Source organism: Juglans regia, chromosome 2, assembly GCF_001411555.2.
Source record: "Juglans regia cultivar Chandler chromosome 2, Walnut 2.0, whole genome shotgun sequence".
In the NCBI taxonomy this organism is placed as follows: Eukaryota; Viridiplantae; Streptophyta; class Magnoliopsida; order Fagales; family Juglandaceae; genus Juglans; species Juglans regia.
In genome coordinates this window covers 12501270-12525402 of record NC_049902.1, presented here as the reverse complement: position 1 = coordinate 12525402, position 24133 = coordinate 12501270, and the positions used below count along the sequence as shown (strand labels likewise).

General features: G+C 33.7%; 2 protein-coding genes and 1 pseudogene across 2 annotated transcripts; 2 read left to right on the top strand and 1 right to left on the bottom strand.

The window, feature by feature from the left end:
• Nucleotides 1–3189: 3189 nt before the first annotated feature.
• On the bottom strand, nucleotides 3190–4771 carry LOC109001764 (40S ribosomal protein S28-2-like). Its single transcript, XM_018979156.2, has 2 exons — nucleotides 4255–4771; nucleotides 3190–4222 (listed from the first exon to the last, which is right to left on the bottom strand). Exon 1 carries the CDS (start codon nucleotides 4472–4474, stop codon nucleotides 4277–4279), a length of 198 nt encoding a protein of 65 aa, XP_018834701.2. The 5' UTR covers nucleotides 4475–4771; the 3' UTR covers nucleotides 3190–4222; nucleotides 4255–4276.
• LOC109001741 lies at nucleotides 3240–4154 on the top strand (annotated as a pseudogene).
• A 10515-nt stretch (nucleotides 4772–15286) lies between the features above and the next one.
• Nucleotides 15287–16143, top strand: LOC109001765 (auxin-responsive protein SAUR71-like). The gene has a single exon (XM_018979157.2). The coding sequence runs from the start codon at nucleotides 15421–15423 to the stop codon at nucleotides 15829–15831; it is 411 nt and encodes a 136-aa protein (XP_018834702.1). The 5' UTR covers nucleotides 15287–15420; the 3' UTR covers nucleotides 15832–16143.
• Nucleotides 16144–24133: the final 7990 nt, after the last annotated feature.

The window sequence follows — 24133 nt, the reverse complement described above, 5'->3', positions numbered from 1 at the left end:
CCTCTGCGACAGACAACGGAGAACGGCGACAGTGACTAGGGTTTCGCAAGTGGAGAGAAGAGAGGGTTTTCGTCTTCAGTTCAGAGTGTTTATGTCTCAAGGGTAGTGTTTTCAGTTTCGACGGGTTGTTTTTTCTAAAACCCGGTAGCATACGTTTGACCCGATGAACCCGTCTTTCACGGGTTGGGAAAGTGGGGTCTTTCGGACGGACCGGGCTTACTGCCCATTATGCACAACCTTAACTATATGTACTACTAAGAAACTTCTACTAATTCTCTTATTTATAATAAAAAAATCTTCTCATCAATCATTATTTACCATCTCACACCCCACACTTTATGAAAAATATTCATTACACTCTATAAAAAATATCTACACACCCTATGTAAAGCTATAGGTGTGGAGTGTTTGATGTGAGCGATGGCTAATTTGAAGCAAAACTCGTTTATAATTTGTTACATAAATATTAGAATCTAAGATAAAATTCATTCCAATTATACAAAAGTTAAAATATAAATATTTTTGTTGCGTTTAATGTGGCTAGGATTAAAATAAATATTTATTTTATGATATGCCCCATCAGACAGCTTGAACGTTACGTGACCAAGTCAGAAATGGGTAACCACTAACCAGTAGGCCAGGGAAAAGAGATATTATTCGTACATACAATACAATACAATACAATACAACACAAATGCTTTCTCGGGGTCATTTCAATTTTCTTTGGCTTTTTTTTAAGAGGACAATAGGGTAGAAATGTCTGACCAGCAAAACCATAAAAAGAAAGAATAATAGAAGATGAAAACGACAGGATCATGCCTTTCCGTAATGAGCAATGTACGGTTTGGACTACAACTTACTATGTCGACCAAATCCTCTCTCTCCCTCTCTCTCTCTCTCTCTCTCAATCTCACATCAATTTTTCGGTGGTCAAGCTTCAACCTTTAATTTTCATTTCCTTGATTTGACTATAAGATTTCAGCAGTCTTATAAAACATGAATATTTTTATTTTTTTATCAAGTTTTGAAGACATTTTACACAAAATCAATGTATTTTTTTTTTTATCAAACAATCCATTTGTTTATGCAAAATTAATGCATGTTTACGCAATCAAATACTATTCTTAAAAGTCGACTTTGAAAATCGAAGTCTAAGATTACGTTTAGATATTAAAATGAGTTAAATTATGTTATGAATAGTAATATTTTGTAGATATTATTGAGATGGGTTTAATTTTTTAGATTAAAATATATGAAATGAGTTGAGATGAGTTATGAAAAGTTGAAAAAATAATGGATCTATCAATGATTGATTTGAGATGAGTTGAGTTTGATTTAACAATCAAATACTGAATATTTTAATTTAGAAACAATAAAAAAATTAATGTTTTAATGTAAAATAAAAACATTTATTCAAACTTTGAAGACATTTTGCACCACCGTGAATTTATAATCCTTTAATTTGTTTATGCAAAATTAATGGATGTTTACGCACGCAATCAAATACTATTAATAGAAGACGAATTCGACGAAAATCGAAGTTTCGATCTCTCTTCCAAATCCAAGATGACTCGTCAACACGTTTTGGGATTTAAGGTCAAAAATTAAGATGAAACATTTTAGTTTATAAGTATAAAAAAAAATGTTGGATTTTGGTTTATTTTTCTACAATATTCATAATTTCAACGAGAAGTTATTTAAAAAATGAACAAGTGTGCTTTAATAAAATACAAAATTTCAGAACAATAAAATAAACCTTGATACGCAATACTACTCTTTTCGAAGATAACCTCAATTATTTTTTGGTTATTTGACTTCTTTTTCTTTTTTGACTGATGACATACATTATGTTATAATTTTATGCATTGAGTGACAGTCTCATTTTATCAATATTTACAAATTTCAAAATTTCATTATTTTTAATAATTTACACTTTAGCACGTATGGCTTCATAAATAAAAAAAGAATTTTATACATCAGTCACTATTCACTTTCATACATTACATTTATAGTTTTTTTATATAGAATATAGGGTATTTTTTATAAAGTGTGGAGTGTGAGATAATGAATAGTAACTTATGAAAAAAAAATTTTAATAAAATTGTAAGTATTAGTATGATTATTTTTAGAAAAATTATTTATATCAGTCTACTATTTACATCAGCCTCAACATATTTAATGTGTTAAGTTAAAAAAAAAAATTAAAATCACGATGTGTGAAAAGTATAAGTTGATGTATAACCGACCTCTTATTTTTAAGTATTAATTGTGTATGACTAAGGCACATGTGACTAGAGATGGCCTCATTTGTCTAGCCCCTCTAGCCGCCCCTACTCGCTTTATTGCTTTTAGGTGGTTAGGGTAAATGAACCAAAATTTTAAAGATAATATTTGACTTAAGTTAAATGAGCATTTATTTTTTATTTTTATTTTTAAATTGCTTATATATATATATATATATATATATATATATATATATATCTTAATACAAGATAAATATAAAAATATTAATTTTTTTTTCCTACGATCCTTATGGGGCTATCTACTAATTAAGAGTTGATCCAATCTTCATCGCTCTCTCTTAATTTATGCATCAGTCTATTAAATAAATAAAAAATAGAAAAATTCAATTTAATAGTTCTACACCACATACACCTGTTAAGAAAATAAAATAAAAATATAAAATAAAAACTCACATCAACAAATATGTGATGTAAGGTTGTTGAGTCGAATAACATTAAAAAAATAAGAGATCAAGATTATAAGAGATCAAGATTATTTCGTTAATCTCTTTTTTTTAATATATATATATATATATATAAATATTTGACCATTCAAAACTTCTTAAAGATGGAATTCAGACGATCGTAAAGATTTCTAATCTCCACCTTTTATGATAAAAATAGAGAGAATCATCCACATGCAAATAGAATTATTGTGAATATATATATATATATATATATAAAAAAAAAAGAGAAACTCTACTTTCACCAGGGTTGGAGAAATTCCATGCAATCGGCACTACTTTTGATAAAAAATATTATTTTTTTTTTTTATATTTTGTCTTTATCATTTCGTTCATTCTCTCTTTCTCTTCTAATTTTTTTTTGACATTCTTCTTCCTCCCTCTATATTTCTCTCCTCTACATATCGCAAACATTTTTGAAACTTATCACTCCCAAGTGCAATCCCTCTTCAATCAAAACATTTTTGACCCTCTTCAATTAAAACTTTCTGAAATGGAACGGTATTGTGTACGCCTCAAAGAATAATAGACTCGGTAATTGCAAAATCAAACTTCATTAAACCAACAGTACTTAAAGTGACATTGACTAACCACAAAGAGAAACCAACAAAAACTTGAGAAGGAGGACCGCAAATTGTTGCTGCTGGGATGGCTTAGACGTAGGGGTACCCCCCCACTAGAGACGGAGGACCCCAAGAGGCAAGATCCAACCAAAGTTGGAGTCTTTGTTGGGGGACCCATGAACAAAATATTTTGCTGAGAGAGGCAACTCTTGTTGGAATTCTGTCGCTATTTTAGCTCGAGAAGAAAAAGAAGGAAGAAGAGGAGAAACATGGAGGTACTGTAGTCATGGAGAGTGTTCTCCTTCAGGAACGCAACCATTGTGGTCTGCTTCTTGAACATCGTCGTTGCTCTTCTCTTGCTTAAGAACTTCTTCTCTTCGACCTCTTCCCGCTACAGAATCTCTACATCTTAATTCACTTCTACGCAAATCTAGTATATCAAAGAATCTGAAGAGATCCACCTTGTTATGCAATCATTGGAATTGATCAAAAGAGTGATGGAAATTGAGCAAAAAGCTTATGCAAAGCCAGAGACGGTCCTGCAAAAAGATACAAAGCAAACTGCTACAGTTGATCTTTCTAAAAGGTTAAAGGATTTCCGTTCCCTAAATGATGCTTGCAGCTTGAAAGCTTTGGAGGAATGGCGTAAATAGAAGATGGAACGTGCAAGACAGTGGGAACTAGGAAAAAATGGATCTATCACCTCTCAAGCCTGATGCAATTGTATTATTGAAACACTTGTGAAACTTCATACTAAGTTATTATACAAACTTCTCTTTTACTTGTATATATCGCTTATAGATGTTCTATTGTTGATTTAAATGCTGACGTATAGTTGATGGATATGAACTTCGAGTTTGGATTGCAAGATGTTGCATCTTATCTAAAAAGAAAACAAAAAGAACTTGAGAAGGAGGGGAGCAATGAGAAAAAGAACTTGAGAAGGAGGGGAGCAATGAGTAGCCAATTAATGCAATCTTCTTGCTTCTCTTTCAGACTCTAGTAAGGTAAGGATATCGCCTTCCCTCACAGGTCCCTTGACATTCCTCATGATGAACCAGTTCTGATCGTTAAGAAACTTGACTCTCACCTGAGTCACTTGTCCTCTCGATATGGTCTGACCCATTACTTTCACCACCACAGCATGCTTCACTTGAGATTCCATCTTGTGCTAAGCAACGGCGAATGATCTCGAATTTTAGAGAGAGGTATATAAGTGGACTCGAGAGCTTGCGAAGGCTGAAGAGATGAAGAAGAAGACAGATAAAGAAAGAAGAAGAAAAAAAACAAAAGGGTTTGGTCTCAGACATAACATGGTGGGTTCGCTTCTGTTCACCGCTTGAGTCTATAAACACTTTGGTTTTTCAGAAAATAGAGAGAGAGTGTGTGTGTGACAGTGATTTAGTTGAGTTGTTAAATTTTGTCAGAGTCACGTCATTCGGTTACACATGGTTCTGCAAGGGCGGTTGTACAAAGCAAAACCGATATATAAATGTATAAAATATGTATGTATGTATATGTATTTAAGTATAATGGGTATTTGTTTGTGCACGGGAGATGGATGTGGGGGAATCTCAACTGGTATCGTGCGTACTGAAAGTAACGGTTGGACAAAGAATCTGGGGACTGGAACTGAGAGACAAAAGGTCCCCACCCCTGCCTTTCTCCTTTAGTTTTTTTTTTTTTTTTTGTAATCTGCTTTCTCCTTTAGTGCATGAAATAAAACTAGACCAATTTGAACAAAATGAACACTTTAATTACGATAAGAAAAGCATAGCCATTAGAAAAAAAAGTAGAAAAGATAGATAAGATCTCAAACACGCACAAAGAATAAAAACAAACCTCATGTGGCCCACGTGTAGCATGGTTGCACGTTGGGACCCAGATTGTGGATTTCCATGTCATGAGTTATTACTTTTTTTTTCTTTTTCTTTTTATTTTTAAAAAAGGGGACCACAATCGTGCTTTCAAATGATATAAAGAATGATTTGAATAGTTTATGAGAAATTCTAGAAAAATTGTAAACAATTTTTTATTATTCACACAAGTTTTATTATTTTTTTAATTTTTATTATTTTTTTATTAAATATTTAATATATAAATAATAAATAGAAGAATTGAATTAGTTTAAAAAGAATAAACTCAAAAAAAAATTTAAAAATTAAAAAAAAAATAATATGTGTTGAGATTGAAAAAATTGTGTAGTATTGCTCGAAATTCTATATATAAGTTACTATTTATTTTCACATTCTATATTTATAATTTTTTTCATAAAATGTGCGGATGTTCTTTATAAAATATGAAATAGTAAATAGTAATTGATGAGAAGAATTTTTCATTCTTATATATATATATATAATATCAACTTAGTTTTTCTTTTAATTAGATTAGTAATTTTAACATATCATCAGTTAGTGAATTTTTTTAAAAAAATATCAAATTCAAATCTTACGTGACAAGTTCGATTATATAAATCCTGATCAGAGTTTTGAGTATAAATTTTATATTAAATTTAAAAACATAAAATAATTATCAATCATGATTAAAATAACGAATATTAATGTCATTTTTTTTTTACAAGATATCTAAAAGAATTTGAATTCATGATCTCTTTGCATAAAAAAAAGCCTCTTATTTCTAAATCAACTTTTGCACCTTTATAGCTTGTTTTTATCTTTTTATATCGTTCGCGGTATATAATGCCAAAACGGTAGGTCGGCGGTTGCTTTCTTCAGTCGCCCTGTATGAGTGATGACTGTATGGTACGGCATTCTACGGAAGGACCACTCGCCACTGCTTTTTGAACCGTGCGTTGGTTTTAAGTTGGTGAGATCCACGTTCCACCTCCTCCCTCACGCCTTCGCATCTGACAATTCAATGTGTTTCGGGCCTTTCGGCTGTTAGGGCTTTGGAGATATAAAATTATTATCTGATTTTAATTTTTTTTAATATAATTTTTTTAAAATTTTTAAATAAAAATTATATTATAAAACTATATTCTTATAATATTTTAATTTTATAATATTTTTTATTCAATTTTTTCTCTATTCTTTCTCAAAACTCAAAAAATACGCAACTCAAACTATCTCACTACTATTCACAAACTATCTTATTACTATTCACAAAATTCTCATATCATCTCACTCAATTTTAATGCTAATTAAAGTTTTGTTTTGATAATGAGTTAATCTCAATTCATCTTATCTAATCATTATAATTTTTTTAAATAAAGTATAATAAACAATTCAACTTTTTCAAATTTAAAAATAAAAATTATATTAAAATTTATATTATAACAATATTTTATTTAATTTTCAACTCTTATTTCATCTCAACTTAACTCACTGTCTAAATTTCTCTATCTATATTGGGATAAATATATTATTATAAAAATATTTATGCATTCCACTTGATTCCATTTTATATAAGTTTTGTACATTCCACTCAAAATAAAGTTTATTCAAACAGGAAATATCAAAAGGAATTTTCTATACCAAACATAAAAATCTTTACACAAAAGTTTTTTTTTTTTTAATGGGATGTGGAGGGTTCGAACTCGGTTTTCTTAGAAATTAGGTCTTATGCCATCTAGTCTAAAGAACCTTGATGGCCTCATGCTTCCTTATTTTGCTCATTGGGATAATACGAGATGAGCGCTACATCTTATACCAAAAGATCTTAAAAAAAGTAAACACTCAAATTTAATATGTGTTGATGTGATATATTAAATTATAAAATTATTTTTATTATAAAGTAAATATAATGAATTATATGCAAGTTACGTTAATTTATGAATATATTTTTATAAGATCACCTTGTAGATGAATTATTTATAGAGAGAGAGAGAGAGAGAGAGAGAGAGAGAGAGAGAGGAGAGTAACCCCTTCACTCATATTAAGCTATTAAGCTGAGCCACTATTTTTACCGCATGAGAAAATTAAAAAAAAAAAAAAAGAAAAGAAAGAAAAAAAAAAAACACAAATTTGCCTCAAAAAAAAGAAAAAAAGAAACCCAAGGGGGTTGTGGTATATACAATAATATTTATCCGACTTGATTTAGACAGAACCCGTGAATCGAGACAAATAGGCTAACTTTTAAGGAAATCCAAGGTGTAAAACTCACTATCAATAAAGACAAGGCCAAATCAACCTACAAAGTTATACATTTCCAGCACGAATATGGAGGATAACTTTACACTTGCCTAGACACTACCAATGGCCTAGAGGCACACATACTTTGTACAGAAGCCTCACCAATACTGAAAATGGGCATAAGGGAGAAGTATGAGTCGCTTTAAATTTCAAAACATACGTATCATAAAGCGACGTGAAGGTAAGAGTCGCTTGACGTGACGTCCTTGACATTGATACGATTGAAAAGATGCCATCAAAGTTATCGAGAGACGTGCAAACGAAAATGAAAAGAAAACGATACTAGGATAGCCAAGCGATGGGAGCCAGCTCAAATTTCGGAGCTGTGTACACGTTAGCAGAAGGATCCCGGCCTTAATGGCAAGATGGATTCAAGATTAATAATAATTCTCACTGTACTAGTTCGGTGAGAATTAGCAAGGTATTTGTGAGGAGTTTTTTCCCTTCTACCTCAATGGGTCTGAGAAGTGTAACTAAGGGGACAACAAGCAAATGCCCAACCTAGAACAAGTAGACTCTTCGGCCCGATCCATAGGTAGGCTCTTCTAGATGTTACCTGCATAAGGGAACGTGCTACAAGGGGATGAGACTCGTCGACCTGGAGACCCCTCGAATAGTGTCCAACTCTTGAGTGTTTGCCCGCGTAATGGACGGAAAGTACAGGGGACCTTCGATCTCCTGACATGGGAGGCATCAACAGATCACCAAGGACGCTAGCGGGGTGAGGCAAATCAGGGAACCACGCCGCATTACTGACACCACTACCTGAGCTACATGCTATATTAATGACGCCGTCGCAGAGTCATGCCGTATTAATGAACTCTGACAAAATGAACAGTACGAAAGACACGGACTCCATGGGGGTAGACACGATTTGTCTCTCCTAGACTCCTAGTATAAACAGCAACTGTCAGGTATGAAAAACTCTCTCTGATCCCTAGACTCATTTACTTATTTATAAACTTCCAAGAAACTTTACTAACTTTGATATCGGAACTCCCCAGCCCCAAGGCCACCATCTCCCAGATTGCATTTTTCTCTATTTTCGCAGGCCCAAGTTTTGAAGACCTGAGTTGCTGAAATTTGACTCAAATGCATACGAAACACGACGTTAACACCCAGTATCTTTATTTTTTTTAAGGAAAATTGTCATCATTCATTTATAAAAAAAATTTACATACATTACTGGATACATTCTGGGATGTCTCATATCAAACATGACATCATAAACTAAAATAATGCATTTGGAGCTCTACCAATATATTATTTCCTTCTGTGGCTGGTCTAATATTTACTATTGCTGATACTCTCTACAGAAAAACGTCTAAGAGACAACACTTTTCGTCTAAACAGAGACTCAACTTCACTCTTCATAGAAAAAGATGACTCAACCTCTATAAATAAAAGTCCGAGAGATGAACTTTTTTTTTTTTTAATTAACAATAAAGAAAACAAAAGGGAAAGCAGTAAGATAGAAACAAAAAAGTACAGATTACAGTTTGGACAAACTCTGATAGACTTTGAAATCTGTGACGGTTCGTGAAGGCAACACACTTATTTTTTTTCAGCCACAATGGTCATATCTGAATGGTTTGGTGGTGGTGAGTTTCGTGATTTGGTGCGTGTGTCGAAAAGAGCTGCCGGAAAGGGTGGCGCATGAGAACCATGCTCGGTGATTCTTGCAAAACAACCACTTTCTTCCGAATGATTTTCGACCTGTGAATTTGCTTGTACCATGCGTGTCTCTTGGAAGTTGCTAGAAAGCTGTAAATTTGTCTTTTTCGACATTGAAGGAAGCAAAAAAAAAAAAAAAAAAACTAAACAAAAAAAAAATCTTGATAGACAAGGTGGGTGAATGGAAGAATGAAGGAAGGCGGGAGGAAATGAGAGGGAGGAGGAGGAGGAAGCCAAGGTCTCCTCCCCCTCGAACGAAAATCAGATCTGAAACCCTTGATTTTTTATATTTCCTAGAATCTAATACTAATATCAGTAACATATATATATATACATAAATGGAAACTAATACTATATGCAATCTTTTTCGTTGTAATTATTGTTAAGTTACCTATGAACTTAGAACTGTCAAATATTATCTCTATCAAGGATAAATAGGAAATTTGACATATATTTTTCAGGATTTGTTTGGCAATACCAATGACAAGCTTGTTTGCAATATTCTTTTATGCGCCTTCCACCTTTTTTCTATAACAAAGGCTTATGGAGATCCTATAATATAAAGTCAAACTAAGCCAATTAAAGACGTACATGAGTGAAATTACAAAGCAATTTAAATGATCAGGAATATACCAATAGTACTATAGAAATGATACTGATTTTTCTTGGCGATAAGATGTTATTATATTAACATTGAAGATAACACTAGTGTACGTGCTGAGTTTGCATATTAGAGAGAGATTGGATAAAAATGGTTGAAAATTTGATGGAAAGGGCACCTCGGGAGGACTCCTCGGATCCCCCATATATGCATGTATGGACAATGAGGAGAAGCAAGAAAATGAGGAGTTTAAATAACTAGTATTGTCTCACTCATCTCGCTATGATCATACATGCATATATATGGCACTACCCAACAACATTTGAATGAGTTTATGTAAAAGAAGCTGATTCAAGAGATGATAAATATTAGTGTCATATCCAAACAATGAGGGGCTAAGGTGCAACATATATGAAAACTCTTAAGAAAATAGCTTCTATCTCTTATTAATGAAATTAGACCCATTGATAAAAATTAGACCCAAAACTATTAATTTTGGGTTTGAATTATCTTTCTCAAACTCATGAGCTTGAGCCGAATATTTGAGTTTGGCTAGCTAGCTAGCTTCATAATCTATTCACTTACATCCCTTAAAAGTCCTAAAAATAAGTTTGATTTTATCCACTTAAAAACGAAATCTAGATTGAATTTACCAAAGGCATAAAGCAATTCATTTTAATTTTTTTTTATCCAATTATGGTAAAATGTTATCATAAACAAATAAAAAAATTAAAATAAAATAAGTGTGGTGTATAGGAATGATGGTAGCACAGCTCTAAAAGAAATGATTAAATGTTATCCTGCATGCCCGCCATGGATCAATTGATTGAGTAATGCTAGATTTAAACTTAGGGTGTACAAACCTCTTAAAAATGTGAAACCCATCATAAAAAATAACTTTTTTAGTAAATCTCATTTTTTTTTCAAAAGTCTTACACCGAGACAATAGACTTGCATAAATAATTTTTTAATATAATTTTTGTATCTATTTATCTTTTACTATGTTCTAGCAATCGAGCAAAAATCTTTTGAACTAGAAGGCATGTAAGACTTGATCTCCAAATGGAAGAAATCAGATTTAAAATTTAAAACCCTACCCAACAATCGAATATAATTCATTGGATTGTATTCCCATCTGACCTATTCACAAGGGTCCTTACAAGGTACTGTTACTCTGTCGGGGACAGAGATGTACACGACGGATCTCTTAGACTTAGGTCTTTAGAGATCTGTCGTCTGAACTAAATCATGTCAATTATGAAAGTGTATTAGGGAGTTATTAACGTTTGTAATTAAATTTTTAAGTCATATTTATATGTTCACTATCATAAATAAAATGTAATTCTTATTCTGAAAAAAAAAAAAAAAGGGTCCTTACAAGGTATGGAAAAGCCAATGAAGCATGATATATCCTTAGCCCTAAACAGAGGAACATGACTATCATATTCCCTTTTTTTTTGTTTCCTCAACTAAGTCCACGTATAGAAGCCATATCTACCTCCGCATCATTTGTAAATCGCGCTCGAGAGTCACGGATATTGATTGGAGTGTGTAACCACGCGTTGGAAAGAGCGTGACAGTTCGAAAAGTAACAGACATGAAAAGAGGAGGAAATAAAGACGAGGGGGAAAAGGGCAGGACATTGAAAATGAAGAGTCACGGAACTGTACTACAACGGACTACGGAAACTATACCGGAAATTGCGCTGCACCTGCGTTATTTACTTTTCTTAGGTTTGTTTTTTTTGTCAATCAATATTATTCTTATCCTAGTCTTTTGTCACTTTGTATTTTGTACCATTGGATTCTTTTCAATAGTATGATAAAATAAGATGATTTTAAATAAATTAAATTAAATATTATTATTTTAAATTTTAAAATTTAAAAAAATTGTAATGATGATATGATATAAAATGAAATAAAATAAAATAGATTGAGAGTGTTTCTATATTCAAACGAGACTTTATTCCTTTTTTTATATTATCAAGAATTTTATATACAGTTATTTTTATGTATTTTTTGCACATTCTATTAACACGATTGATTTCGTCATTTTGTTTAATATAAAATAATTATTTTAATAAATCATATCAATAAAATATATAAAAAAATACTTAAAAATGACTTATAGTACTCTTTTATTATTTTTATATTTCTCTCCATCCAAAGATCTCGGTTGGTGAACTAATATTTATAATAATTTATTTTCTAGGCTTCTCTATATATTTACTGGCTTTCAGATTTATTTTTGGATCCCAAATATTATAATCCTCTCTCCAACTTAAATTCAAAATATAAATTTATAAAAGAAAAACAAAGTGCCCTGATTGGTTATTTCAGTTTTCAACATTTATAATTTCATACAGATATTCAAAAAATTTATACGAATATTAATAAATATTTTAAAATTCACGTCATGTCATGTGATATCTACTGTATTTAAATAAAAAAAATACTGATTTTTTTAATTTTTTTTTTTCCCCGGTGAGTTTGTGATATGATAAGAGTAGGCCGTTCAAAAGCTTTTTTTGCCTATCAAATTAGCTCTCAGCTCACAGAAGCTTCTTCTATGAACTCAGTTGTCAAAGTCAAGACTCAAAACTTCTATATGAATTTTTTATATTTATCACATTTACTTATAACTAATTAATTGGTCTTTTTGTCATATCTTTCTTTTATTAGAAGACTAATTCGTAACATGAGGTATATATATATATATATATATATATATATATTTATATATATATATAATGAATTATTTAACTCTATATAATGGAAAGTGTAAAATCTAAACTTCACTTGGACCTTTCTCTTTCTATTTTAATATAAATTTTACTATTTTTCTATGATAAGAATCATTCAAATTTGAGGAGTTCAAATGATAAACAGACGAATAATTAAGTAGAATCTATTAAAAATTATTGAACATTTAGACTTGGTGGAAAAAACTCATAATAGATAATATGCGAGTTTTGTTATTTTAAGAACTCTATACTACACATCACATCCTATCCTCGTGTTATTGTTTGATTTGAAAGAGGATTTAGAAGAGAATTCTTCAAATCCCTTTTTCTAGCTAGCTATTTATAGTTGCAATAAAAGAACCTACAATCCCAAATTAAGCTACCCAATTTTAGTAGTATTAAGATATAAAATAAATAATAAAATTTACATCTTTCTATTAGTTTAAACTTTTGAGACAAGTAGTGATTTTACATGGTATCAGAGTAGAGGTCCTGAGTTCGAACTTTGACTCTACACTCTATCCCATTTAATTAAATATTCAACATGTTGAGCTACACATTGAGGGAAAGTCTGGCCCACATATAAGTGGGAGTGTTAAGATATAAAATAAATAATAAAATCCATCTATTTCAATCAGTTTAATTTTTTGGGACAAGTAATGATTTCACAAATAGCAAAATTCGATCCTGCCTTTTTTTTTCATATTAATAAATATTGCCAATTTGATATATCTATTTAATGTTTTCACAACTTTGAGAACCATTATTCACATCCCGTATACTTCAATTTCCTTTCTTTTCTGTTTTTTTTTAAATAAATATTATTCATAAATTAATTGAGAGAAAAAATCAGGACTATTACCAATCATCAAAATGCTAATTACAAATTAAAAAGACATAAAATAAATAAAACTCTGATTATTATATCTATAACTGATAGACATACTCTGGACATTTCATACTCTTTTACAGCCAAATTAATCATACAACCACATAACATTTGCGCGCCCATCGTATGATTTTTTTTTTCTTCTATTTTTCTTAATAAAATAGAAAGAGAAAATATATTTACAATCGTGAATTGTACAACCACCACGTAATCATCTTAAAAAAAATGAATAAATTAAATATGAGATTCATATAAAAAAATTAAATTTTTAATAATAAACTATACTTTTTTTCAAAACGATTATGTAACGTTTATATACTTCACAGTTGAATTACTCAATATTTTCTATTATGCTGATCAAAAGATAAGAACCAGCGACGCAATTAAACTAGAAATTAAATTAGTTGAATTTTGCGGGCTGTCGTGAGCAGTACTACAAGTGTCTTTTAATAGGCTCTCAAACGGACAGTAATTTTATGAAAGTTATGGCTGAAAATTCTTAGAAAAACGTCCGCGAACTCAGACATAAATACAGTACAAAATTAGTAAGTTAAGATTGAGAGGTTTATATATGTCCGCTTTACTTAATTAAATGACTTAAATTTTGGCAAAATACTTAATGAAGTCGGTTATAGATCAAACTCAACAAGAACTCGACTCGATGTGAATACCATTACAATTAATTCACAGCTTATTTTATAATCAATAAATATAATTACAACATCTCATTAAAATTAATCTTGATTTTACTTAATTATTTTCAATTTAAAATAAAGTTATAAAATAATTACAGAAGAAATAAAAATTTATTAATTTTTGGAACTTATTTGTGCCCTCCACTAATTTTTTGTACAATTAGTGATTGAACTAACCAAATGTCAGTGAAATTTAAAATATAGCTAAGTTTTGTATAAATAATTTGTATTTGACTAACTAAAACTTTTAATTTGGACTTTGAGTTACAGTAACTCTTAAATGAATTTCCAAAGTTGGAGAGTCACTATTCACTCATCAAACTCATATTTTATTCATAAATAATCAACAAGGCTTTATTAAATTCTTTTTAAAACTTTTATTAGTAAACAATGCTATATTATGTCTAGATTTCTCAGGAAATATTTCTTGTAAATAAGGCTATATTATGCTGGATAATTAGGTTGATATGGAAAATAGTTGGGAAACAATAATTTTAAATAAAAATTAAATTATTAAATAATATATGAAGTGTATTTATAAAAAATATATAAAAATTATTAGAAAAATAATATTATTAAAATATATAATATTATATTATTATTTTAACTTTAAAATGAATAGCCTAATATGAATTAATATCTTCAATAACTTTTACTTTAGCAAAAATACTTAACTACTATTCATTAATATCTAAGAATATTTCATATATTTTTAGAATATTCTACTATAATTCACCTATTTTTTATTTATTTAATATTTTATTATTCTTTTTTTATTACTATTTACACCTATTCACAACACTTATCACTGTCCAAAAATATCCATAGTCAAATTTTAAACTGATCAATGCTCTAATTTGACTAGTAATCTCCTTTGCCTTTCACCCTATCGTTTTATAAATTAAAAAAAAAAAAAAAAAAAAAAAAAAAAGAAAAAGGAAAGAGTGCTAAGCAGGCAGTCTCACCTGCCCCGGACGGCTTTCATGATAGTTAAGCATGGTGAATCATACCGTATATCCTCGAACTTATCTAAAAATAAATAAAGAAATAGAGAAAGGTAAATAAAAAATAAAATAAAGAAAGGAGAGAGAGTGCCCCCTACTAATTGTACCTCCCAAGTACGCCAACCTGTACCTCCCAACAATTCTCTCATCATGACCTTTCTATGTCTACAGTACACTGCTTTTCTATTCTCTCTCTTACCCTTTGTTATAAACTTATATATTACCCCTTCTCTCCCCTTCACACCCACCACGCTCTCTCTCGTCTCCCACTTTCCTCCTCCTTTCCTCGTCTTCTTCTCTTTCTGACTGTTTGGCAGCAGCTGCTCCTTCTTCTTCTTCTTCTTCTTTGTAAACATGAAACAGCTTATTCGTCGCCTCTCCCGTGTCGCCGACTCGTCTCAGTACTGCCTGCTCCAGTCTAACCCGGATCAGGGCAGCCAGCCTCGCCGGGTGGAGTCCTTCCGGGCCAAGCTGCGCCGGTCGTCTTCCAATTCTCCCGTGGTCCCCCAGGGCCACGTGCCGGTCTACGTGGGCGACGAGATGGAGCGGTTCGTGGTTTCCGCGGAGCTCCTCAACCACCCTGTTTTCGTCAAGCTGCTCAACAAGTCGGCTCAGGAGTACGGCTACGAACAGAAGGGCGTGCTCCGCATCCCCTGTCACGTCCTCGTCTTCGAGCGCGTCCTCGAGGCCCTCCGCCTTGGCCACGACCACTCGCGTGATTTCCACGACCTCCTCAGTTCCTTGTCCTCTGACGACTTCTTCTGAGGATTACCCCTTCTCTTTTTCTTTTTTTTTTAAACATTTCTTAGATTGTCAGCGAGGTTAGAAGAGAGAAGAGACAGACCTCTAATATGGTGATTTACGGAGATCTTTTTTTTTTCCTTGCTCCTTTCTTTTTTTGTAAATATATTTTGAGATCTTCGTCGTCGTCCTCATCAGATATAAAGAAAGAGATGCAGACAATTAGGGTTTTGTTTCTTGTTGTTTGGTTGTACAGAAGGGAAAAAGAATCATCTGTAGTAGTAATATTACTACTCTATGTTACTGAAACGACAATGCAGTACTTGTTTTTTTTTTTTTTTAATTTTATTTTATATATATATTTGCCCAAATCTTTGATTTATTTACCTTTTGTTTTGTCGTGTTTGTTTTCTTCAAAACCATCATGTCGAAGGAAAAGATTTCTTTGGAGGAAAAAAGATTAATCTTAAATTAGTTGCCGTGAAAAACAAAAAAGAAAAAGAAAAAAAAACACAGAGAGAATTCTCGAATTTTTATCAATAAAGATAAAACAGAACCTGTAGTAGCATTCAGGATTTTTGGTCATTTGTTTTTCTTGTTATTTAAATTTTCTTGGGCATCTTGCATTTTCTCCCGGAATCCAAACAGTCAGCAGCCGCAGTCGTCTTGTCTGCCGTAGGGGGCGTGAAGTTGGAGGGAAATTACGGAAATAGTTTGTAGTTATGGAGCAGGCAGGGGAAGTGTGAGGGTTGCAAACTGAAACGGATCATTGTGGGTGGTTTAATTTCCCGTCATATGCGGTGGGTAATTCAATTCAAGTTTCATCGCTGGTGCCAGTTTTTTTTTTTTTTTTTTTTTTGTCTTGTCTTGTATCGTTTTGTTTTCAGGGTTAGTTTCGTCATTTGACACTATTACCTGTCTTCTTGGGATTGGAGGGGAGATGCACAACAGAAATAATATTTACAGTCATAAATTATGTAAGTGTTGTATATTTAAAAAAAAAAAAAATATTATGAGATTCATATAAAAAAATTAACTTTTTTAATAATTAATTTAATTATTTTAAAAATAATTATGCGACATTTACATACTTCAAACAACATCTAACATTACTCGAAGAATAATAATGAGAATATGCGGTTTGACGGTGCTGGTGCCGTTTTAGTTTTGTTCTGAATTTTTTTAGGAGGATAAACATTTTGTTTGTTTGTATGTATGTATATATATTTAATTAGTTTTTATTTTGTCCTTTTTAGTTCATGCTCACATTTTGTTTATTTGATAAGATCTTGAGTTTAAGCACCACCCAACTTTCGGAAGGTCTAAAACTTCAACATTTTTATATTTTATATTTTTATTATTTTATGATAAAAGACTTGAACATAATTGGTTTGGTCGTTGATTCATTTCTAGGGAAAATCTACTTCATCAAATTTAGGCCCGTTTAGAATTTGGATTGAATTGAGATCAATTCAGTTTAATCTAATTTTAAGTTGAGTCTAACATTCAAATACCCAACTATCAAATCACTGAAGTCATCTTAATTCAAAGCCTACTTACACGTGAGACCTACAATATTTTTCAATTCAATACATTTTTACATGCGAAACCTACAATTTTTTTTAACTTCCCATAAATATATTTAAACTCATTTTAACATCAAAATACATCTAAACTCATCTTAAGTAGCCTTACAAAACTCACTCCACCATCTCAACTCAACATCCAAATAGAGCCTTAACGATATTAAACATAATTGTTGATACAATACTCAATTTGAGTAGGTCATCCAATTTTGCCATCATCTTTTAAAAGAAAGAATAATGATATATATGTTGGGTGCTGCTCTTTGGAATCCCATATCGGTGGGAAATGAAGAAGAGGCAAGGCCAAGGCCTATAAAAGGAGGCTTAGCCTCCTTGGTTAAGCATCCTAGTCATAGGTTTAGCTAGTAACTTGTGACTCTAGAAAAATTCATCTGTTATCATTTTTGTAGAAAGGGAAGAGGTGGAGGTTAAAGTTTTGCTAGTGAGAAAAGTTATGTGGGTGTCTTTGGGGTGAGGAAAAAAATTGTGTGCTTGTAACAATTTTTCACATAGTGGTGGGTCCACAAGTTTGCACACATGCATTGATTTGACATTGATGTAGGCTGTGTGGTGGAAATTCAGGTCGATGGCTGATGAACTTCCAGAAAAACCAAACGTAGAAGTTACACCATAATTTTCAACAATGTTATTTTCGATATGGGCCGAAGTGAAATGCTTGGAAGTGGTTTATTTTGAGTGAATATGCTTTTATGGTAGAGCATGATAGCAGAAATTATGAAGATCTTCATTGCGGTGGAGCGTGGCTGTGGGATTAGCCAAAGTCGCAAGGTGGAGATTGTTGGGTGTTGCTCTTTGGAGTCCCACATTGGTGGGAAGTGAGGAAGAGGCAAGGCAAGGCCTATAAAAGGAGGCTTAGCCTCCTTGGTTAAGCACCCCAGTCATAGGCTTAGCTAGTAACTTGTGACTCTACGAAAAATTTCTTTATCATCATTTTTGTAAAAAAGGAAGAGGTGAGAGTTAAAGTCTTACTAGTACGAAAAGCTATGTGGGTGTCTTTGGGGTGAGGAGAAAAAATGTATGATTGCAACAATTTCTCACATAATGGATTTTCTTTTTTGGGTCTGGTGGTTTTTCTCCTGCTTTGAGAGTTTTTCACGTAAATTTCTGTGTTGTTATTATTTGTCTATTTTTCTTGATATTCCTGCAAAGGGTAGATCCTAGGGGGTGAATTTGAGAGGCCTAAATTCCCAACAATATACAAGCTTCAAAGGTAAAAAGTTCGCGTAGGTCTTATATAAAAAAGTAGACTCCACCATAAAAAAAAGTGAAAAACTCACTTTTCTTGATGAGATCAATATTTGTTTCTTTTTTTGCTCTTTAATAAAAGACTTGCGTTAAACTAGTGCATTTAAAGACTTGGCCATGGTAGACATCTGATTGCTCTGATGCTTAAACTAGAAAGTGAAAAGATGATGAGGGTTCCATGAGGGTTCCGGTAAGAAAGAGAGACCCTTTACCTTCAACCTCAGTTGTATTTATACTTGAGCTCGCTTACAATTTCCATGGGAAGTCTCTTTTCGTGCTTATTTGAGTACTTGGCCTTTTAATAATGCCCATCATACGCTAAAAGGGATACGACACCATGATGTCAACGATCTTCACACATTTGAATATCGTCTGTCACTCATCTCTTCATTTAATGCCATTAAACGAGAACCGCGTCCAAATGTTAGTAGGAACCCCTCGCATAGCCAAGACATAACCGTATTGATCCTCGCGATCTTGGGTGTGAGGGAATATCATACCGGGTGAGCAAGGCGAGCAAATCCCTGGATGAGCAAAGGTAGGAGAGCAAGGTGAGCAAAGACTTAAGCAACCACGATGTTGGGTGAGCAAAGTATCGGGCAAGTAAATTAAGTGAGTGCACATTGTGAGAGCAATAACAAAGGCGAGCAAAGGATACACGAACATGACCCTAGGCGAGCAAGGTGTTAGTCAAACTAGGCGATGGGCGAGTAACAAGTAAAGCGATACAAGTTCGAACAGGTGCTTAGAACACATTCCTTGCCTTACTGTAAGTCGCAGCTTTACTGTGAGTCCCATCTAGTGCTCAGACCACACTCCTTGTTCTTAGATACGAACCGAAGTGAGCATTCATAAGAGTTTTGGGAGTGCTCAGAAATGACTCAATTCGACCAAATGCCCGGAAGCCTACCAAGTGCCCTCATGAAATCCTTATTCTACCAATACGACACCATTGCAAGTAAGACGATGGACTCACACTTTAAACCGACCACACACAATTGGCGCCAGAGACTTTATCACCATGTGTGCAACATTCACAAGTGGCAGACTGGAGGATCGATCCCTTTTAAGGACCTCGTCCCTCCTTGGCTGAGCAGATCATGATCGCCTCTATCACTCCCTCAATCCAGCTTACACCTGGATAGCTGGATGCTAGCTGAGCAACAGACCAATCTATCGACTAGTGATAGGGAACTTGTGATGAAGTCTGTGACAACTGCGCTGAAGCAAGGAAAGAGATCCTTCCCGTAGGCAAAGGGCTAGCAAAGAAGAGGCGATTGGGCTGACAACGTGCGGCCAAATCGAGAGTAAGGTGACCAACCTTTTGACATGGTCCAACACTGGGTGATAAAGGGCTTTTCACCCTATGCTGACAGAAAAACACTGTGTTGACTATATAAGGGCGAGAACGAGGAGCTAAAGAGGTTGGTAGTTTTGAAAAAGGAAGGCTTGTAGGACAAATGAGAGCAATAGTGAAGGACAAGATCGATACAAATGTGAGAGCTCTCCAAGATAACATGGAGGTGCTAAGAGGTGGCATGTGTTGTACACAGAGGCCCATACTCCATAAGAGATGTCTCTTCTTGAGTGAGCCTGCAGAAAAAATATTACGAACTTGCAGGCCATATCGTCTGATCTTAGAGGTATGGTCTACCATCACGCAGGAGACTCTTATTATGGGACGAATTACAAGATTTGACTGAATGCAAACTGCAGAGGATGTGCATACCTTGTTTCCACCATTCTCTGCCATCCTGCAAGGCTAGATATCAAATGTATGGACGAGATCACAGGTATCCTATTCAAGCATATTTAGACTCAGATGGGCGTAACAAATATGATTGATAGTCCCCCAGTTTAAAAGGCATTGGATAAAACCAATCTCACTTTTGTGATTGTTAAGTGTTTACCTTTACTTCCGGTTAAAGTCTTCAAGAAAGCAAATGACTTTAAAGGGTGGGATAGAAGAAGCGGCGCTAGCGCTACCGTAATAATAGAAATACTATTCAGGGATTTGTGAATATATTATAAGATTAGGATGTGCATATCCTGTAACTCACCTCTTACTACATGAAAATGATATATCTTGTTCATTATGTTTATTTCTTATCTTTACCATGTGAATTTGAGATGATGAGTTTGAATGATGCGAATTGATGATGTTGTGGTTTTTGAGCATTGAGTCTTATCGTGTGTCGATCATCATGGAATGGTTGATGAGTTGCTGTGCCATTCCTATGGCACCTTGCCATGAGTTTCATACGGGTAGGGTGATTCCACGTGATGATCAGAGTGGAATGTCTCCGTATTGACCTCACTTGATAATACGGGTAGAGAGATTTCTTGGGTTGATCATGTGTGATGTCTTTGAATCTGTTGAATAGGTAGAGGGATTCCCCGGGTTGATCATGTGTGTTTTCTTTGGGTTTGTAGATTGGGTTGAGTGATTCCCTATGTTGTTTGGTTTGGATTTGGTGAATGAGTTCACACGTTGGCCGGGTAGAGTGAGTCCCCAAGTTGATCAGGTGGAGTGACTTCCCGCTGAGATTTATATTATGAGATATTGTGGACTTTATGTAATTTGCTAAGAGGGTGATTTCTCGCCTTGGTAATGATATGCATACATGAGTTTTGTTGAGTGGGTGATTTCTCGCCATGCTTATATATTTAAGTCTTATTCAGAGGATGATTTCTCGCTATATCCTATGAATACATGTGTTTCTATATGGAGGACGATTTGTCACCATGCATAAATATATATGTGTTCATTGAATTACTTACATGAAATTGCGCACGCATATTCATTGCCATTGTCTCTTATTAATAGTACTCTCCTGGGTGTTAGCCTACTAGGATTTCTTAGAAGTCTCACTATGGTGGTCCCACTCGTGAAAGGGTCTGTTTACCAGAGCTGCAGATTTTGATGCAGACTCAGCCCAGGTAGAGCTTCCCGAGAAAGAAGGACCGACCCTGCCCTAGTTGTAGATACGGAGGCCTGTCTCTGATAATTAATTTTCGTATTTGTTAAGATGTATATTTTGGTTAGGTGGTGAACCATGTTTGGTTTGTTGTATTTTGGTATAAGTGATGAACTGATGACATTGTATAATATTATTTGAGAAGAAGTGACAATGACATATGTATATTATTATTATTATTATTATTAATGGATGAATTTTCTTATGGTATAAGCTTGTGTTAGAATTAGTATTAGTCTCCGATTAATCCCTTATTTATTTTGCTGTGATTACGCGCATAGACCAGACAAAACATTTTGAGGTGTTATCGGTCGGCTAGCATCCTCGGTACCATGGATCCTTGCCAAGCTCTTTACCGAGGAATGGGGAGCTACTACTTCATTTCATTTTATTCTTCTTGCCATCAATCTCCTTCTCTCACTTTCTCTATTTATGAAAACCCAAGAGTTTTCATTCTCCCCTCTCTCTCTCTAATTCTCTCATATGTTATGTGTTTAGAACTGAACAACCCTTCCTTTCTAGAGCTCTAAACTCAAGCACTTAGGCACCCGAGGTCACCATCGGACTACTTGAAGCCAATGTACCAATGATCAAAGTCAACGATTATCGCTACTTGAGGTAATTGGCTTCCTTGATTATAGTTACAATGCGTGCTTGATAATTGTAGATTATGCTCTCATATGTTCAAATCAAGTTATAGCTCGTGTATTGTTAAGAATAACTGGGTAATAATCCTATTATCTTGTACCTTGCTAGCTCTCAATCTGCTTGCAAGTTGCTTTGTGCTCTCAATTTCCAATAGAGACTGTTTGTTATGATATCGAAGTTTACCTCACATTAGTTTGTCGATTTTCTCATATATTGAATGTTAATTTTTGAGGTATGACTTTTCATTGTATTTCGCATTTGGGAAGATATTTTTAAGATTGGCTTACTGTTTTAACCAAATAGAGGTGTGTATTGGTGTGAGTGACTCACGACCTTAAGCTGAAATGGGGTATTGTCTTTTAGGAGCTCCTTTAGTCACCTAGGAGTGTGTAATAATAGAGTGACATTCCCTAGGTTAATGTTAGGCTATCAATAGGTTTGAGTGAGACGGTAACGCTTTCGGATCGAGTCGTTGCTTCTTCATTGGCCGCGGATGTTAGATATCACTTGTGGTCGAGGACTGGTATCCAAGCCAAAATGTTTCTTGAGACGATGTCATCCGTGTGGTCATTACCCGCAATGTGACGAAGGGAGTCAATTTGTGTTTATGATCATTTTCGGGGAGGCTGTGGTGCATACATTAAAAAGGAGAAAAGGGTTAAGTTTGTTTTAAGGAAATGGGAGGTATGATATAGATATATATATATATATATATATATATGTATGTATGTATTCATGTTTCTCGGGGTGCTACTTTCCCTTGAAGCAAATTCATGTTTGCTTGGGTTCTCTTATCTCTGTAAGCATGCATGATTGCTCAGATTCTTTATGTTTCATACTTGCATTACATGCATTATGCGTCTTGTCATGGTTTTTAATTTACTGAGATTTCTCAAATTCTCACTATAGTAGTCCCACTGCAGTTTCGCTTATCGAAACAGTAGACTTTGATGCAGATGTAGGCAATAAGGGTGAGTAAAAGCAGGGAGACCCAACACAGCTCGGGGAGTGAGATGGGGGCTTTCCCAATTTTTTTTAACGATTTTATTTTGTTTCTAATTAAGTAATTTTGATGGAAAATTATGGTTGCAATGACCTTGTAATGATATTGTGATGTTGAAACAATGTTGCTTATGGATGGCATTTACGATGCATCGTTTGGTGTTTTAATATTTCCTCTGGTTCTGATATCTATAGTTATAATACATGCCTTTATTATTATTTTTGTTGTGAATTCGTATATAGTATACATGCGTGTGATGGGTATACGTGCACACAAATTCTCTCCTTTTCTCCTTTTAATGTATGCACTAATGCATTGGTTGCCAAGCCTTGTGTTCATACCTTGCCTTCGTCTTGCCCACTAAGCTTAAGTCACTTGTTTGGTGTTGGTAGCTCCCCTCCCAACGCTTGCCTTGGCATGGCTACCTTGCCTTGAGTTACTTCATCTTTGGTGCGGGTATCCTTTTGTTTACTTAGTCTTTATCCCTCACAAATTCTCACCAAGTAGGAATTTTGAAGCAATTTTTGCTCGAACATGTGTCGAACTACGAGGTTGTGCCCCTCCTAATTCCTATTAGTCAATGTGTGGGTGAGGAATGATTCTTAGGGTTGGTTAAGAAGCATCCTGTTAATGCATAAATTTGTACAATAGACTGGAAGGGAGGAAAGGTTTATCCCCGGCCCACGTGGTGATTCGGGCATCGATATGGTGCTCAGGTTGGTTAAGATGCATCCTGTTAATGCATAAATTTGTACAATAGACTGGAATGGAGGAAATGTTTATCCCCGGCCCACGTGGTGATTCGGGCATCGATATGGTGCTCATCGCGTTTATCCATAAAATAA